Source organism: Orussus abietinus, unplaced genomic scaffold (assembly GCF_000612105.2).
Source record: "Orussus abietinus isolate OABI.00-Male unplaced genomic scaffold, Oabi_2.0 scaffold54, whole genome shotgun sequence".
NCBI lineage: Eukaryota > Metazoa > Arthropoda > Insecta > Hymenoptera > Orussidae > Orussus > Orussus abietinus.
The window spans coordinates 374,785-392,901 of record NW_019394260.1 but is presented as its reverse complement, the minus strand read 5'-3'; the positions used below and the strand labels follow the sequence as shown (position 1 = coordinate 392,901).

The 18,117-nt window shown below is 41.9% G+C and overlaps 4 protein-coding genes across 7 annotated transcripts; 2 read left to right on the top strand and 2 right to left on the bottom strand.

The window, feature by feature from the left end:
• The first annotated feature begins 225 nt into the window (after positions 1 to 225).
• LOC105700978 (SH3 domain-binding protein 5 homolog) lies at positions 226 to 6,128 on the top strand. Its single transcript, XM_012427344.2, has 7 exons — positions 226 to 468; positions 960 to 1,022; positions 1,378 to 1,515; positions 1,627 to 1,788; positions 1,879 to 2,176; positions 2,268 to 2,431; positions 2,515 to 6,128. The coding sequence occupies exons 1-7, from the start codon at positions 424 to 426 to the stop codon at positions 3,700 to 3,702; spliced, it is 2,058 nt and encodes a 685-aa protein (XP_012282767.1). The 5' UTR covers positions 226 to 423; the 3' UTR covers positions 3,703 to 6,128.
• Positions 6,129 to 6,216: 88 nt separating this feature from the next.
• On the top strand, positions 6,217 to 8,811 carry LOC105700979. Its single transcript, XM_012427346.2, has 6 exons — positions 6,217 to 6,716; positions 6,824 to 7,118; positions 7,212 to 7,824; positions 7,920 to 8,145; positions 8,228 to 8,514; positions 8,684 to 8,811. The coding sequence occupies exons 1-5, from the start codon at positions 6,666 to 6,668 to the stop codon at positions 8,414 to 8,416; spliced, it is 1,374 nt and encodes a 457-aa protein (XP_012282769.1). The 5' UTR covers positions 6,217 to 6,665; the 3' UTR covers positions 8,417 to 8,514; positions 8,684 to 8,811.
• Positions 8,806 to 11,081, bottom strand: LOC105700980 (SH3 domain-containing protein Dlish). 2 transcript variants are annotated; one of them, XM_012427347.1, is made up of 6 exons: positions 11,050 to 11,081; positions 10,699 to 10,948; positions 10,187 to 10,422; positions 9,735 to 10,106; positions 9,395 to 9,653; positions 8,806 to 9,160 (listed from the first exon to the last, which is right to left on the bottom strand). In XM_012427347.1, exons 2-6 carry the CDS (start codon positions 10,745 to 10,747, stop codon positions 8,886 to 8,888), a joined length of 1,191 nt encoding a protein of 396 aa, XP_012282770.1. In that variant the 5' UTR covers positions 10,748 to 10,948; positions 11,050 to 11,081; the 3' UTR covers positions 8,806 to 8,885. The 2 variants fall into 2 exon arrangements, with proteins under 2 accessions (XP_012282770.1, XP_012282771.1); XM_012427348.1 differs by having other exon boundaries at positions 10,699 to 10,872; positions 10,987 to 11,079.
• Positions 11,082 to 13,361: 2,280 nt separating this feature from the next.
• Positions 13,362 to 18,090, bottom strand: LOC105700788 (DNA replication ATP-dependent helicase/nuclease DNA2). Of its 3 annotated transcripts, none has more exons than XM_012426950.2 (15): positions 17,893 to 18,090; positions 17,546 to 17,763; positions 17,281 to 17,465; positions 16,912 to 17,173; positions 16,627 to 16,804; positions 16,276 to 16,552; positions 15,795 to 16,196; positions 15,484 to 15,723; positions 15,257 to 15,403; positions 14,779 to 15,175; positions 14,508 to 14,701; positions 14,249 to 14,435; positions 13,987 to 14,181; positions 13,715 to 13,897; positions 13,362 to 13,636 (listed from the first exon to the last, which is right to left on the bottom strand). In XM_012426950.2, exons 2-15 carry the CDS (start codon positions 17,684 to 17,686, stop codon positions 13,418 to 13,420), a joined length of 3,207 nt encoding a protein of 1,068 aa, XP_012282373.1. In that variant the 5' UTR covers positions 17,687 to 17,763; positions 17,893 to 18,090; the 3' UTR covers positions 13,362 to 13,417. The 3 variants fall into 3 exon arrangements, with proteins under 3 accessions (XP_012282373.1, XP_012282372.1, XP_012282374.1); XM_012426949.2 differs by having other exon boundaries at positions 17,949 to 18,090; XM_012426951.2 differs by having other exon boundaries at positions 17,567 to 17,763; positions 17,949 to 18,090.
• Positions 18,091 to 18,117: the final 27 nt, after the last annotated feature.

Sequence of the window (18,117 nt, the reverse complement as noted above, 5' to 3'; positions counted from 1 at the left end):
ACAGCCTCTCGCTCGAGAGATCAATTTGAGGAGAACAACCTTTCCCGTCGAGCTACTGTGGTCGCAGGTGCGAAAAAAATTCACCGGGAGCTGGAATTCAGTTGCCGGTCTACATTATACACTGAATAAATGAGTTTGAATGACGCGCCAATTTAGGTTAGTTCAAGAAGTTCCTCCAAGTGAAGATGGCGCTAGAGCATCTCTGGCGTTCACCCCAATATATGGAAGTGTTGCCCCCCTGGCAGGGCTTTACGAAGACGCGAAATAGATTTAATTCCGACGTAATCAGTTGAATTTCCGGAGATCGAGCGTGACGGCGCTACATCGAGACACGATGGTTTGAGAGGCCGAGGAAGTGTCAGGGCGCCCCGCCGATCTGCGACGATGAGTTGACGCTGACCGAATGTCGTAGGAAAACAAAGAATGGACGTCGCGGACGCCGAGGGGCCCCTGGACCCCCGCATTCAGGTAGAGGAAAATCATTTCGTTCACTCTTCCTCCTGCATTTTGAATCGCCTTAATAAAGCTTGCCCATTTTTGCGTTTCTGGATAACTGACATAAGCCTTTGTTATCACAATTCACACACTTTCGGAAAAGCGTTACTATAGTACCATGACACGGCCTGGTACCTCTTTCTCGCATTGTTTACACCAACATTTTTCTAGGATCATGTCATGCTATAGAATACGGTAATTCCGGCGTGATGAGTTGGGTATTTTATTCCGTTGATCTGTCAATCCCTGTAACAATGTCCGAATGGAAAGTTTCTTTGATTTTCTTGCTTCTTTTTGCTTCGCTTTTCCTTAAGAGCAGGGTAAATCATAAACAATAATGTCTGTTATCTGATGTATGGTCACTGGTGACAAACGTGATGTTGTTCGTTCTTAGCGATGATAAGACTGTAAATGTGTATGGTAAAATCATGGATGCTGTAAATTTGTTGTTTTGCGTGTTATAGGTAGAACTGGAAAACTTGAACAATGCAACCGATGAAATAAATAAACTGGAGATCGAACTGGATGTAAGTTCTTGTTTTAATTTTTGCTTCATTCTGGGATAGGAGTGATTCATACCGTAGTTAGGACTGGGATATTGTCTCTGTCATTATACCGTGAAATTACATACTTGCATAATTCCAATAGGCCCAAAGGATGTCTACAATCTTTTATAATTAGCATGTATCATAAAGCCACATGTATACTTTTACTTGGTCAATTGTGCTCCATTCCCATGGAGAGTCTCGTTTCCACTGTTATACTTTCCCTGGCAGGGACAAACGTGAAACCAGACTCCATTGTTTATTCCATTTTTAGGCATACATCAAAATTGCGATATAAATGAACTCTAAGACGACTGAATTTTAATGTTGTTAACAGGAAGCACATACTGCCTTTAAGCAGTTACTATCTGACTCGACGAGGAGATTGAAAGAAATAGCAAATAAATTAGGAGGGGGCTGCATCGAGAAGGCGAGATGTTATTATGAAGCAATGGAGGTTGCCCGCCAAGCAAGGGTCGGTAACAGTTAACATCAATTATTTCAAACTTTTAAATCCATTGAATCAGTAAATCAAGACTGACGTGTACAAGTAACTGAAAATATTCAATCTTCCTTCGATCAACAGATACAATGCCAACGCCAAGCTCAATTATACCAGCGAGCAAGTGAAATTCATGCCGCTGCTAAGGAGACGGTGGCTCTGGCCGAGGCCAGATTTCTATCGCATCAGCACGAGTGGAATTTTGACCAGGCATGGCAAGACATGCTGAATCACGCTACTATAAAAGTACGTGCATTATCTCTGATAATGAAAGATAAGCTGTTAATTGAGCATTTTGGAGGAATTGGAGGTCACTCTATGCAAAATAATTTTTAGGTAATGGATGCAGAAAATCAAAAGGCTGAATGTGGCAGAGAGCATCAGCGAAGGGCCTCACTGTTTCACGATGCCGATGTGAAGGCACAGCAGCTGGAGGAAAAGCACCATAGAGCAATTATCAAGGCTAAACCTTACTTCGAAGTACGAGCCCAGTGTGATCAGATGTTAGCGATGCAAAAGGAAAGAGTCGAGTGCCTACAGAAGGGAGTAAGAGACGCAAAACAGGCCTACGCTGCGAGCCTTCGTGCCTTGGAAGAAATTAGTAATCAAATACACGAGCGAAGGAGAGATTACGGTATCGTCTTAGTAGATTCTATTTATACATTCAAACGTCTCTCTTCCTTTTAAAATTATTAAAGAAATTATCAATATATATTTATTTTTAGACATGGTAGTCAGCGGTCCTAGGGAGCCCGGAGTTGGTGCCGAACTAATCAGTTCTGCTGATAGTTTGAATTACGACGCCGAACTGAATAAGGTCAACGTCAGTAGAATAAATTCCTTAGCAAGCAGTGAACCTGACACCGACGACAGAGCACAAGACTTCGAAGTCAGTTTCAAATTTTATGAAGCAATCTCTCTTCCGATATGTTACTCTCAAAATGTCCAGTGTTTAATATTATATGATTTTAGGACGTTTTGGAGCTGAAACAACGAATGGATCAGCTCGGTAGCCGTTCCGTCGACGGCAGCGAATCTACCTCCAGTCAGTGGGAATTAGAATTGCAAGCTAGCATGGAGAAATTGAACAATATTCCCCTGAGAAAGTCCAATTTCGAAGCGAATAAAGACTGTCGTGATTCGAAATTGGAGAGCTCTACACCGCAGAGTATTTCTCCTCTGGAGACGCACGTTAAGGATCTTCCGGAAGCCAGTAGGAACGAGTCCAACAGATCCAGGACAGATTTTAAATCTCTGAAAAGGAGCTTCGCACGTGGGGTGACGTTGCCCCATTATCAAGGCTGGCAGTCCCTGACGCAAAGTCCCATAAACTCCATTCTAAGCAGGTCTAAGATCGCCCTAAAAAATAGCATATCCAAGTCTCTGACTAACAGCCCTGTAAATCTAGGAAACTTCAGTTTTGGGGAGACGTTGAAAACTACCAATGCAAAAGCAAAGCCAAGTATCGTTGAGACAACCAAATCAAATGCTGATGATAAAATGGGATCAGAGGTGGAGGAATCTCGAGGGCATCGCAACAGACTGGAGAATAAATCTAACCAGAATCGCGAAGATTCGAATGAGAATTTTGAAACTGTGCTGGAAACGAAAAATTCTTCCGAAATCATAGTCCCTGCTGACCAAATCTTGAACCTAGAAAGCCTCGAAAAGAGCTTGAATTCAGATGCAGATAACGATAAGAATTGCGTGAGTGGATCAAACCGATTGCGATTACAGCACAAGTCGGATTCACGTGGTTTTAATGATACGGGGGATTTTGAAAATAAGACTTTCTTGTCGCGCAGCGTTAACGTCACGCCAACGAGGTCGAGGACTCTGGTGGAGTTGAAGAAATCGTCGAAGTCGTTCGATAACGGGGATACTGACGGTGATAGGGAATCGATTATGGCCGATCGGCAGGTGCGGTCTGCGAAGGAGTTGCCTTTGCTCTCGATTTTTGAATGCTCAGTCTCGTCGAAGACCGTGATGAGCAAAAGCTGCAGCATGGTTAATCTGGCTGAGAAAAGGAATCTAATGGCGCTTTTGGATAGTTCAAAGTTGGGGAACATTCACGCGGTCAGCGTCGAAAGACTGGCTAACGCTCGACATAATTTGGTTGGGGAGAGTTCTGAGCCACGAAACGAATACCCAAAAAAATGAATGCTGATGATTGCATGATGCCACATAAATTGTGATACATGCAGAAAGTTGAGGATCGGCACCGTAATGATTTTATATGTTAATGCTGCCTGATGTTCCGAAGCTTCGAAACATTGATTTCTTCTTTCGCGGTGCATAAGGAATCATGACGCGCTGATCTTCAACTCTGCTGACTTAAGAGTGGCGAGTACGAACAATTTAATTATAAGGGTGCCAAAACGAAAGTACAGACCTAACACTGCATATTATACGTGCATAATTGATACTAACTGATCGAATTAAAGAGGAAATGTTCAGAATATTCCTGTCGAAAGGTAACAGAGTGCCCCACTTCGGAAGAGAAGGAAATGTAACGAACATGATCTTTTTTTTAATGATATTATTTTGCAACACGAAGACTCAAATCCATCGATACTGATTCTGGAAAATCAAATGATATTCTTCGTTAAGTTTATATTTGGTGCACTAGAGATTAACGTTACCGTACAAATCATGGCACTGAAAAATCTCGAGCGCGTTAGGGATGAATTTTTTAACTCGCATTTTATACGCCTTGGATAAGGATTAGTTAATAAATTCGTTGTTCCTGGATGTCGATCCTAGAAGCAGGATTGCTTTCGAAGGTAGCTGACGCACAAAATCGCGTACGTAATTTATAGAAACTAAAAGATGAAGATGCCACGCATTAATCATTGTTTGAACGCGTTTGATAAGGCGCTCGTAAATATTAATTCGTCGACCTAGGTCGCAGTCGCTCAATCTGAAGTTTTCCTAACTAAAGGCGAAGTGGATATTCTTAATCGTAAACGAACTCCGAGGCAATGAATTAATGTTATGTTAATTAAGTGGGACCTTTTAGTGCCATGCGGATTTTCTACTAACATGTAACAAATTAGAGAGGAGCCTGCAACGAGGCCAGGCAAATGTAATTAGAGATCACGACAAAGCGATAATTTGTACATATGTAATAGCTATGTCACGGAGGCATTTATATAGCACATAAAGTCATACGAATGCCTTCGTGAATTGGCACGCACTCAATCGATTCATTCATTGGCATCTACCCGGTCCGTTAACTCAATTATTTTAATGACACGGATTTTGAAACAATTATTATAAATCTTCTATTTCACGTCTCACTAGGCTAAAATGTATATAATTCGTTACTAGAATTTTCTACTGGGAATACACTAAGTTATATACCTTATTATAATATCGATCTGTTATATAAAAATCGACCTAAAAAGGGAATAAAAATACGAAAGTTTTAGCGTAAATCTGGCATTTTAAAATTGCAATTGTAACAAATGACCGATGTTTTCGACGTTGAAGGTTTGCCTATCGATAGGTAGATTCTTTTTTTAACAAAAGCCAGAATGTTTACACCTTCTACTGTTACTTGACGGTGGAACTTTAGATAATCCTAGCGTGAAGAATTTAGAAATGCGAAAATCATACGAGCCGAACAAGTATGGAGAACCGTTTGTAAATATCCTGAACTATCGAGCAGTTTATTGGTTTCCTTTGAAACGCCTGATAGTTTTTAAGTTGTGTACCTTTCAAGCTAATCGTGTTAATATTTAATCATGTTAACGATTCTTTTATATACATATTCTGCACCGGATCTAATATATTAGTATACCTTCCGATAAGTCCAGTTCTGTGGACATGGAATTCCGTTCTAATTTAATGGTATGTTTCGCAGTCCCTTTAAATTAGTGTATATACTTTTGTATGAATAATCGCTCGATAACACCGATATTATACAAACTACTTAGACGAATAGGAACACTAACGGTATATTCGGAATATTTCCGAGGATTGTGGCATGTCAAAGGCCAAGATGAATTTAACTACCGAATCGAATACCCGCGTTATCTCGCTATCATTAGATTTCTATTAATTATCCTCCGATTAGTCTTAGATAATTATTTAATCACCGATTCCTTCCGACAGTCCCGATCTCGAGGGACTCTGCGTAGGCAGAAATATTCTTTAATGCTAATAGCGTAGAGTTTTGCGCACAACCTCGCTGCCTTAGTTCGTATGACTTTGTACAATCGAAATTTTATAGATACGACTTATCCAATCGAGTGCCAGGGGTACGAAATCGGAAATCCTTCCACGAGAATGACATAGATTTATACTCGCACAGTTAACTTTAACAGCCGATTTTACGTTGACGTAGCAAACATACGCGCAAAGTTATACTCAGACTGTTTGGACCTCTCTTTTGCCAGGCAAAAAATCTAAGACCTCCATTTAGCCCCCATGGGTTTGAAACTTTTTTTTTATTTCTTTTTTAAACGGAGTTTAATTTAATTTAATTCGACACCGTGGAGGATCTCAACAGTTTGATCGTGACCATGCCATCTCATATGTTCCTTAGGGCCACATATAATAAAACTGCCGCATAATCCTGAAAAGTGGTCTCTGATTTATTTTAATTAATTCCAATTAATTTATAATATCCGCTGGATCTTCTAATAATTTTTCACTCTTCCTCAGGAAAGGATCAAGGAAGACGAGCTCGCGCTCACGTTCCTCAACTTGGCGATGCTCTTCAGGCTTCGGCTTCGACTTTCGGTCCCGGTGTTTGTTTCTCCCCGCTCAAGATGGCCCTCCGTTAGCGACTCGAGGAACGGAAGATCGGCTTCTGCCAGGGCGCCACGTCGTAAATTGACCAAGAATAAAGGATACCTCGCCGGAGCCGCCGGCTTTTCGAGAGGCTGGCGAGAGGATGCGAGCCCGAGGACGTTTCCCTCCCAGAGGAGACGAGGCGGCCATTTCGCTGAGAGGCTGAGGAGTCGAGAGGGCCTTTTTGGAAATTGACAGTCGGTCCGAGGCGCGGCCTCTTCGTCGAGGGCGAGGAGTCCTGGAAATTGACGGTTCACTGGAAATTCCTGGGCAGAAGAGGACCGGGAACCTGAAGAGGGCTCGAGGTCTGGAAGAGGACGAGACCCATGGAGAGATCCGAGCATATCAGGACGGAGGAGACTGGAAAGGGAGCCAAGGTGATCCGTAAAAAATAGTAGAAAACTTTGATAGATGTACTTTTATCACGGAGAAGGCATTGTCAGTCGTAAGACATTTTTATAGACCAGGGAAATATTGTTTGAAGGGCATGGACCAATCCAAGGGGAGGCTGGCGAGTGACGAGAGAGGGCTGCAGGAGAAGAGAACTGCCAAGACGGACCGTGCCGACGAAGGTGAGCCCGAAGAGGAGGACGACGAGATCCCGACGAGGCGGGAAAACGTGCGATATGGCATCGGGGCAGGACTTTGTGCCATTTGTCATTTGACAGTCAGTGGCACGAGTCCTGGAGGAGTCTCCGCAGGCTTTGAGCAGACGTTGTCCTGCTCGCAAGGACACCTTCTCTGCCACCGATGCATCCAGCGGTTTGCCATTCGTTCGGGTAATATTATTTAGAGTCGTGATATATAGTCCAAAGGCGTAGCAATTGTCCAGGAATTACAAGTTTTTTTTTTTTTTTATAACATATCCTCAGACGCAAGTTGCATGCTCTGCGTCAAGGATTCCCAGCACTCCAACTCAAGCTGCTCTCGTGATAGCAACGGTAGTCTGCAGCGAACCACTTTGAGTGCAACCAGGAAATACGAGCTCCAGGAACAGAACGTCCAGCAGAGTGTGGACGAGTTCCGAGTGAATCCCTGGCTTCGTGGCTACGGTACCCTGGAGCCCACCACGAGCAACAAGATGGGTCATCAGGGCCATCCAATGGCCAGTGAGACCTTCTGCGATTGGGATACCGAGCAGGGTGACGTTAGAGATTTGAGAAGGGACCAGGTCTCCAGGCAACACCAGCAACGAAGTTATTGTAGTATCATCAGAAAGCAGGACTCCGAGTTGACTTCGGAGACCAAGATGAATGGGCAAGTAGCCACGGAGTGCTCCAGGCGTCCCATAAGGTGTCCTCGGCTGGACTGTGCAGTTAATGTCGCCTTCTCTGCGCTGACTCACCACTTCCTCTTCGATCACCCCGAGGTACCCATCCTAAGTGTCGAGCCAGGTCTGAAGAGCACTCTCATAGTTAGCTTCGCAGCTCTCTCCTGCGATTCCAGTAGATGCTTGGCTCTTCTTCTAGTCTCAGGGAAGTTATCGTAAGTCGTGGAACCGAGCAATCTAAGTTAACAACGAGGACTTTAAAGTAGGACCATGAGTGAAACCTAATATTAATGTTTTTTGTATAAACAAGAGGCCCTGCGGCGAGATTATTTAATGGAGGCCAGATCCATCCAAGATATCGCAACAGACTTCCACTACCTGTACTAGCTGCACGTCTGCATTGCACTAGCAGATATACAACCCATGATGATGTGCATGCCGGAGGTGAGGGTCATGGCGATGGAGATGTCATCGTAGTCTGGGTTGCTGGTTTGGACATAGGAAACTCCTCAGGATCTCTTCGTTGCAGCATCGAAGTACTCAATAATTTTTCTTTGTGTTGTTTGAATATTTTCTTAAATACAACTTGTAGCCTTAAAGACACTGGTTCATTTCTAGGCAGTCGACAGCGTGGAGAACGAGTGCTTTCGCTCCCTGACCTTCACAGGCCCTGTGAACTCTCTGCGAACGGCTCAACGTCCACGAGAGGTCTTTTTAACAGGGGACTGTGTAATCCTACATGAAGGCCTTATCGACCACATCACTTCAGGATGTACCAGCCTTAACGTAAACATCACTATCCATTGATGACAGAAACTGGACTTCTTCCCTTCCGACCATTCATCACTTACTCCCTGGAGCACTCCCGGACTGAAGGGACAACTCACTGGAACCAAAACTAAACGGTAATGAAATAATTCTTTTAATAGCATATTTGTAGGACCGTCAGATAACATATATAACTTTCAAATGTCACTTCAACATATTACTTTGACTCAAATTGAGTACGAGGCTAGGTAAAAATGGCAGGAAATGTTAAAGCACTCCGTTTTCGAACTTCCGTTGGCATTTCAGTGAGATGTCCCTTTATGATGAGGAATCCTAAACTTTAACTTCAAACCGGATGACTTCCCGAGGGACCTGGACCACTTCCTCGAACTTCTCCACGGCAAGGACAGGAACCAGGTCGAAGATTGTACAGAAAAACGTTGTTTTAATAGAAAAGTAAGTATAAAAGATAAGGCGATGCGGGAGGAGAAATGATCTCGTCGAATATCTATAGGCTCGTCATAGCTGGAGGACGGGCGTAAGCCTTGGGGATAAAGCCATATTTCCTCGTTTTCGGTGCGTACGCCCACAGCCACCCGTCGACTGTCTGATTGCCGAGATCCGCGTAGATCCAGTCGGCTCGTCTTACGGACAAGTCATCGGGCGCCTGCGCCTTGTAGTCGTAGAGGACAACCAACTCGGTGCCAGTAGTCTCGTCTCGGAAGTCTCGCAAGTCCTTCTGCTGCAACTGCTCGCTCCCCGTCGCATTTCCATTCCCCGCACCTGAGCACGAATGTGACCGAGTGCCTCCATTAATTCCAAAATATTGTCTCTCCCTAACTTGTCAAATAATTGTCTTGTTCCGTCCTGATTATAGTCAGTAGAATTTAGTGGCTGTCGGTCCTGTCCAATGTGTAATACTGTCGAATAAATAATACTAACTAATGCTAATAGTTGCTTGGATGTTTCGTTATTGATTAAAAGTAATTATGATCGTGTCAGAGATTGGGTACAAACCCAGCGTATGTGGATCGGCAGTTGTTGTTGTGGTTGTGGTCGTTGTGGCAGTGGCTGAATATGAATGGAGAACATGGCCTGGGTAGACAAAGCCAGAAGGGACGAAGCCTTCATTGCCATCGCAGTGGCGAAGCACCCAAAACCAGTCTGGATCGTCTCTATTAAGCACCGTCACAAATTCTCCCCTTTCTACACTGACGTCGTTCTCATCTCTTGCCACGAAGGTATACAGAACTATGTATCTGCCTGCCGATGGGTCCTGTACGATTATAAATATCACACGTCACTTTTCAATTAAAAATATCTTGATCCAGCTAGACCAAGGATGAGCTTAAAGCACCTTAAAAAATGGATGGACGTCAGGTTGAGAAGCCGCTGTGTGTATAGAATTCTGGGACTGAGCCACGTTCGATCGGTTGATGTTTATATCAGCCGTTGTGACGTTGCGGGCATAACTTTCACAGTCCGATGCAGAGCCCGTGTCAGTCTGCTGGCCCTCTAGAGTCTGCGACCTCGAAGCACTAGTCAAGTCGTCGGTGTCATTGGACCGTGGTAGTTTCTTCTTCACATTGTTCATTAAGGTGGCCAGCGTGGACTCGGCAAGTTGAGAAGTGTACGGTGCACAATAAGAATGTGGTACAAAACCTTCCATCCGAGTATCCGCAGCTATCACATATACCCAGTCGTTCTCTCTATACAATACATTGACAACCTGCAAATGTAATTTAATTGATTGCATCGAGTATTTATCATAACTCGGTACTCAGAATTACCGAAAGCAAGGCTTCTAACCTGTCCCCTTTTCACTTGAAGTTCGTCATCTACACATGGAGTAAAATCATGAACTATAACCATTTTGCTGTCGGGGGAAAGACCGTTCTCTTTTTCGATGCCCACTCTAACTAAGGTTTCGATACTGGCACTTCCTGTTATACGTCCTGGTGGCAGCGGCACTCTGGTACCGGGCCCTAATCCTACTCCACCAGCTCCGACGCCATCCTTTTCAAGATTAAAACTGTGGACTCCAGCTATAGAAACAACCTCTATATACTTAACATCTTCAATTAAATATCTACTATTTCAGCTCTCTTTGTAACATGTTACTCTAAATGCAGTGTATCAACTAAAAAAGGAGGAATTGATATGGTTTCCGTCGGTTCATTCATGACAAAGATAGAGAAACGTTTAAAAGTGTCGCTAATTAAAAGGAGAACGAACGCGACCGTCACCGAGCAACAGGTGGGACAAGTAGCCCTTTAAAAGGCCAGGCGACTGCGGCCGACTCGATTCCTGGAAAAGCTCACGTTTCTTTTTCTTCCCACGGCGAATGCGCACCGGACACAGGAAAGCCATTCTGCGTGGCGACGCGGCCGGCTGTCGGGTTTTCACATTTTCCCCAAATCGGTTCCTCGATTCCGGAAGAGCTGGCCGAAAGTCATCCCGCACTGCAGGGATGAGGGCATTGAAGTCTCCGGGACCTTTAAGACGTCCGTACCAAGAACCTGATTATTAGCCGCCTAGGAGGCTCAAGCGCGTTTACGGACCACGAAGCACCTTGAAACAATAATTCAGTGGTTAGTGGAAACACTCACGAGACGCGAAGTACGAGAATTTTCGATTTAAAGGGCTTCTTTCTTAAATTCTCTTCGGCTTACACCTGTCTTGTTACACCTGTCGGTACCTGTCGGCATACCTGCGCCCTCTCCGTGATGGCGACGGAACTTCGGCGTCAGGTTCTCTGTGCGCTGATTGGTTAAGACAGAAGGTAGCAGAAAGTAACTAGAGTTGGGTAAGTAAAGTATTCCTGGTAATTTTCGTAGTTTCTTATGCTCGATTTTTTCACCTACGAATATGTCCCGATAAAGTTATCCGGAACAGAGATGAGTTGGGAGATTGTTCACGGGCAGGGTCGCGCGATCGCATTCTGTGCTGCCCTCTGGTTTCGTACGTTAGCTTTCACCGTTTTTTGCTCCCAAGGGCGGCGCTACGAATTTCTGGTAGGGGCTCGCGCACTTGCGATAGCAGTGCTGTCTACCAGTAGTCGTTGGCTCCCATTGTATCATCTTATAATTATGGATTTTCCGTTAAGGTGACGAGAAAGAGGCAACCGAGGGGTCGGTTGATAAGGAAATTTTTCACAAAACTAGGTGTACCTAATCGTTTGAAATTTTATAACGTGAGTATAAAGACCCTGAAACAGGGTTCCGTAGCCATGAAATTCCGTTATTATAAAGAAATTCCAAAATTGGAATATACAAAGGTGTGATAAGGAACTGCGCATGCGCATGCCGGGGTCGGGGACCCTATATAAGGCAGAGCGCGCGCTCGGAGCATCATTACCCTTTGGTCTTCCGAAGGGTAAACATCGGGTTACCTGCTTCTACCGTAACTGGTTTAACCCCAGTTTTAACCGGTGGTTAAACCTAACGGTTAACTCTAGTTTTAACCTCCGGTTAAACCTAACGGTTAACCCCAATTTTAACCTCCGATTAAAGTTAAAAGTTAACCCCAGTTTTAACCCCCGGTTAAACCTAACGGTTAACCCCTGTTTTAACCTCCGGTTAAACCTAACGGTTAACCCCAGTTTTAACCTACGGTTTAACCTAACGGTTAAAAATCAAACTTCGGTTAACTTAGGTTGTGAAACCGGGCCTTATGGGAGACATCCCCCCTCCCTTCCGTTCCCTTTCTTACTATATATAACTTCATTCATTACGTTTGTAACGGGCTTCTGTGCGCAGCAACCTCCACGTGGTGAGCCTGGGGGATCGGTGGTTTTCAATGATAGTTGAAAACCCCCGATCCGCAAATAGCTGCGTGAGTGATTCCACTTAGCGTGTTTTTTTTTTGTATGACAGTAGCTTAACGTAGTTAAAAGTGGAAGCACTCGTTGCGTGCGTGCGTATTTGTAAATTGCGGACAGGACGTTGTCGGGTACCTTTCCATGCAGCTGGTAATTTCGGATTTGTGTTCTAACCGAAGTAGATTTTTGCAGGTACGGCGACGCCGTACCTTTAGTGTATCCGGCAGCTTCCGTCGGCGCCTAGTACGTCGTAGCTAAGCTACGGCGTGCAAGGCTACCTGGCTCAGGTTGTCGGTTGCGCGATACGTTGTTTCGCTCTGGCGGCATCCCGCGGGGGCTCTGCCTGCTGTAAGACGGGACAAGCCCGTCGACTGAAACTCGTATTCGCGGGCCGACAGCCGAGCCGGGTTAGTCGTCAGTGACGGTGGAAGCTGCTGGATTGTTCGCGGTAGATGTAGTATGCCCTTCCGGCAAATTATATCCGTAATTCGATGCCAACTAGCAAGGTACTCGGCGACTTACCCTGTACTCTGCGGCGAGCATTGTATGGACGGATGAGTATGGTATGCGAGTGGTGTGCTGTATGGGTTATGAAATCCTGGTTCTGTGAGTTCCTGGGACGCCGGGAACTCAACGGAACCAGGTGCCTATGCTTAGGCGGGTCCCAATCACAGCGGCCTCCTCGTGGCGGGACCTGGGGGATCGGTGCCATCCCATAAGGATGGTACCGATCCGCGAACTAGCTGTGAAGTAGAATTTAATTAAGGTAAAATTTCACTTTCTCGTAAAATAAATAAGGTAGGTGAAGAGTAAAGTCAAAGCGGGTGCCACGAATGTTCTTCCCTTACCATCAAAAGCGAGCAGTGTCAGTAAGCGTAGGTAAGCCACCACCGTCAACACTCGCATGGTATAATCTCACACTTCCTGGATTATTTTTTAATGTTCTATTTTGCCTGTCCTTTTGTACTCCTTTCCAAGCTAGGTGGATCATTTAACAGGATCCATTTGTTTCAAAAGTCATCATGGGTAGTTCGTCACAGAGCTTGCTGGACTTGGTAAAAGATGTTAAATGATGTTAAAGGATGCTTGTTATTACAGAGATTAGGAGGATCCCTTTAAAATTTGTAATGAAAAACAACTGTGACAATTTTAGAAATACTGGTATTATTGGTAGATAGTGTAAAATGATACAAAAATAAATATAGTTCTTCCCGTAACGTCTAGAACGACGTCGGAAGTTTTTGAAGTAAATTATCCCAAGAGAAACTCATGCGACCATCGGTTAATTCGATTGTGTCTTTTTCGCGTAAACAGGAAAACAATAGATTAAATGGTGAATACCATTTGAGAGTATTACAGTCTCCAATGACAATGAGCTTATGTTTAGCTCGTGTTACTGCTACAGTCAATCTTTGATGATCTTCTAGAATATCGAACTCCTATAAAACAGCACTTCTGTTATATATATTATGAACCATTAAATGGAAAAGTTAATGAAAATATATATCGAAACCTACCCTTTTCTTCACAGCATTCGGTGGACTGCTTTTCGCACACGAATAAATAATAATACTCTTGTCACGGCCTTGGAATTGATCCACCGTATTTATTTCTACACCTGGTTGAATAATGCGTTTCAACAAGTTCACTTGCATTTTGTATGGTGATATTATACCGATATCTTTGACCAGCACTCCACCCTGTAGCCAAATTATTTACAATGAATAAAATAGATTTACATTCATTGTCAAATTTTGGAAGTAGAAACAAACATGGCAAAATGTTTTACCTCAAGAAGAATGTTACACAAATGAAGAACAATAGCAGCTTCAGCTGCATTTGAGCATTTTTGTTCTTCGGGATTACTCCCAACTAACTTCTTGTTGGTTATAGGATATGTTTGATTCGTGTTGACCATTATCACAGAGTTATCCAAATCTACAGCTAAGATAGGTTTAACCCATTCCTCGCATGTTTCTAAAACCTAAAATAATTGGTTTTGTACAAGACAAATTTTAAGTAATAATAAATCTAATATGGTAAATGCCTACCGAGGGATCTTCAAGGACCATTGTTGAATTCGCTGTACTTGGAGATCCAGCTCGCAACTGATCTTCGTACGACAATTTATTAGCTATCTCCATAATTCTGCTGTTCATTCTATATTGCAAAGTCAAAATTACCGTACTCTCTTTGCTGTCCAATCTTATGAACAATGATTCGTTTAAGCCAAGTTTTCTGAAAAAGAATCGAAAAAGCATTGACTACATGATGTAGATATTTGTAAGAGAATTTTAATAGTATTAATACCTAGCTTCGGTGCTTCTTGTGACAGGGGGCAGTTGTTTCGGGTCTCCAACTAAGACAAATTTTTTCGCACTATACAGAGGTTTTAGGACAGTGGGCAGCAATACTTGGGTACTTTCATCTACGATGCAAACATCGAAGACCCTCTTCGATAGCATAGCATGATAAGCGCCAAAGCACGTTACTCCCACAATATTCTAACAAAAGCAAAGTAAACTATTATATTAAAGTAGATAACATTATTTATTAGGCTAATAATTGAAACTGAACGTACTTTACTTTTATACATTGCCTCCAAACTTTCAGCAGAGTTACATTCAGCGGTAAGAAAACTCTCCGACTTGTTCTTCAGAGTCGGATGTATTCTACTTTCTGAACCCAGTCTTATAAAATCGACTTCCAGCTCCGCTAGTTGGAGTAAAATATTATCCACGGCACTGTGAGTGTGAGCAGTGATTATCACCGAATTCCCCAATTTTGCTAACAGCTGGATTACAGCTACTAGTGTTTTCGTCTTGCCAGTTCCAGGCATGCCTTTAATCAAGACGAAGTCATGCGCTGCTAGGACTCGTAGTACCGCATTTTGCTGAACTTTGTTCAAGCAATATAATATTTCAGCTCCCTTGCCAGCTATTGAACGTGGCAGCTTTAAATCATATCTAGCTGGTATTCTAAAAGTATAACAAAACAGATAATAAATGACATTTTCTATTTCTTGACTCTATTATAAATAAAGAGTGTATTAATTTTACTTGTCAATGATGATATTCCGTAACTTTCCACATACGTCATTATCCTCTAAAAGACCAGCAATGTTGACCAAGTTGTATGCCAGCAGCGTAGATGACTGATACTTGTCAATGGAAAATACTGCTTCAGGATTTTTTTGCGATATGTCCCTGAAGAATGTATGAAAAATAAGTTCTAATAGGGAATAAAACTTTACCAGTTAGTATTAATAAATTTTCGAAGTGTTTACTTGTCCAAGGACACGGTGATAACGTCCTTTTCAACTCGACGAACAAAACCACTGCATATATTAATTCGAGTATTTGTATTTATGATAACATAGTTTTGCTCCTTTAATTCTGAGTTGGTAAAGTCATTTATAACATGAGTAGAATCCGCATTTAATCGAACAAAACTGTGCATATACTTGTCATCTACCACATCTACAACCCTTATCTTTAGATTGGCAAGGCAGAATCCGGTTTTTTCTCTGTATGAAAATTAATTCATGTAAAACTATCTTATTCATTGGTTTAAAGACTTCAAGCAATGTTTAAATACCTTTTTTCTGGTACAGTTTTCCAGAAATGCTTTAACGAGTCGTTGTTTTCGCTGATATCTTCCATTTCTAGTAAAAGTATCCATTTCATGATGTAATTAATGTGTTCTGATGGCAAATGGCTAAGAATCTCTTTACTGATTGTTCTCAAGGGATGTTGCTCAGAGAGATTACTATCGCTGTCATTATTCAAATATGCACAACATAAGCGGTTGTAAGAACATTTTACACATGCATTTCGAAAAGAAATAGGTTCTGGTATTTCCATAGGTTTTAATACTTTAGAATCCAAATTAAACTTCTTCTTTTTTACTCCGTCTAGATAATGGGCCAGATTATTTCTGACTACAATCAAGTCTCTTCGTTCAGGATGACCATGCCTCATTTCTCGCATGATATTGTCTCTGTAATATAGCATGAAATTAAGCAACACTGACATTGTTAATGACATAACTTTTCTTACACTATAAATAAGTAAGGTACCGTATGTAGAGAAGAAGTCCTGTATCAACATCATGCCCTGTTAAAGACATCAACATGCAATATAAAGTTACTTGTCCCTTGTGTTCTAAAGAAAAGGTCGGTCTTCCTGTTTTCAATTCCAGTGGCATTATTCTACGTCTCGAATTGATGCCCACTTCGACAGTTACATCTATTTTCCCTTTGATACCAAGTTCAGGAAGCCAAATGTTTTCTTCTATATCATGCACAACTTTTATTTTACCTTTGAAATCGTCATTCATATGTGGAACTATTTTGTCTGTAAAATAATGGGTATATTAATGTTTAAATAAATAATTACTGGACAGGGCTTGACTTGCAATAGAAACTTACCAGTTGTGTGATATTCCACAAATTCGCATATCTTTGGTACATAAGGTTCTATAAGTTTCCGGAGTTCTTCGGTCTTTATGCCAGAATTGTACAATGAGCTTAATGTCCCTCGGGATTGCAAGCATTCATCTAGGATTGCAGTCACTTTAGAAATGGAATAAACATTCTTCTGCAGTGCCTGAAAACACGAAATCCTACATTGATTGTATATTTTTAATAGAAAATCAGAATAGGTATTGAAGTAATTAAAAAAAAAAAAGGCAAGGATGTCAAAGCAAAAGGAACCTTCTGAAACAATTCATGAGTAATCATTCCAACGATCAAAGGAGTATCCGCTTTGTCAGCAAAGAGGGAATCAAATCCTTTGAATCGTTCGTTGAATATACCACGTCGAGCACAAAACAGAGATCCCACTACAGTTGTTGAAGATATGAGTGTGTCAGGGTAATTGACAAGAAATCCATCACTATTATCAATAATCCAATGCCCTGACTTGTTCACCGCTTTTATGGATGCCGATTGACCAGCCTCAATTTGAGTATTTTTCCTAAAAATAATCAATATTTAAACCATGATGGATATAACAATACTTGTCATGTTTAAGAGAATATATAAAACATCTCATTAAAATTATAATACAACAATGTTAATTACCAGAAACCTGAACAGGTGACAGTTCCAACAGCATCTGATTCCCGATCTTTTACAGTCAAAGCAATATTACTGTGATTAATAATTTTCTCAATAATTGTGCACAAACGAAATGAACTCAAGTCTATATCCTGTTTTCCTTCCTTCAGATCATAATCTAATAGATCGCAATTGCCATAAACGTTGGACTATAGTAAACAAAATTAAAAGCATCGCTTAATTAACAGTTTACCAGCTTTCATTAAGTGAATAGATATATTGGCTATACTTCATTAACTGTTGTTTTCACCCGTTTTAAATTTGTTGCACATGGAACGACTTTTTTCCTTTTCTTCTGATCATTCATTACATAAAATTCTTCAATGTCGTCAATATCTGGGAAGTCGTCGTCGAGAATGTCAAAAGACATGTTTAAAAAACTACTTCACTCGACACTATACTTGACACAGAAAAGGGATCCTTTTGTTCGTCACCCTGTTCCTGACACTGAAATTAGGAATATGAATGAAGTCACCAAACTTTCGAAAATATGTAGGAATGAAATTGAAAATATTTGAGGTGACAGGAAATTATAATAATAAGAAAACTTGTCATAAATGTGACAAGAAAATATACATTAGAATAAATTCTTCAGATACAATTTCTCAAATTATGTTTCTGACACATCATACTTTGATATTTCTTCTTAAAATCACGGCGATAACTCAGTCAGTGATCTTGTTATATTTCTGACAGTTTAAATGATGGTTTTCATTCAACATCAGACCTAGTCATAAACGTTCGAACCATTTTTTTTTCACGTGTTTGGCGCGAAAAGAGTTACTCGCGCCATTTTATTTA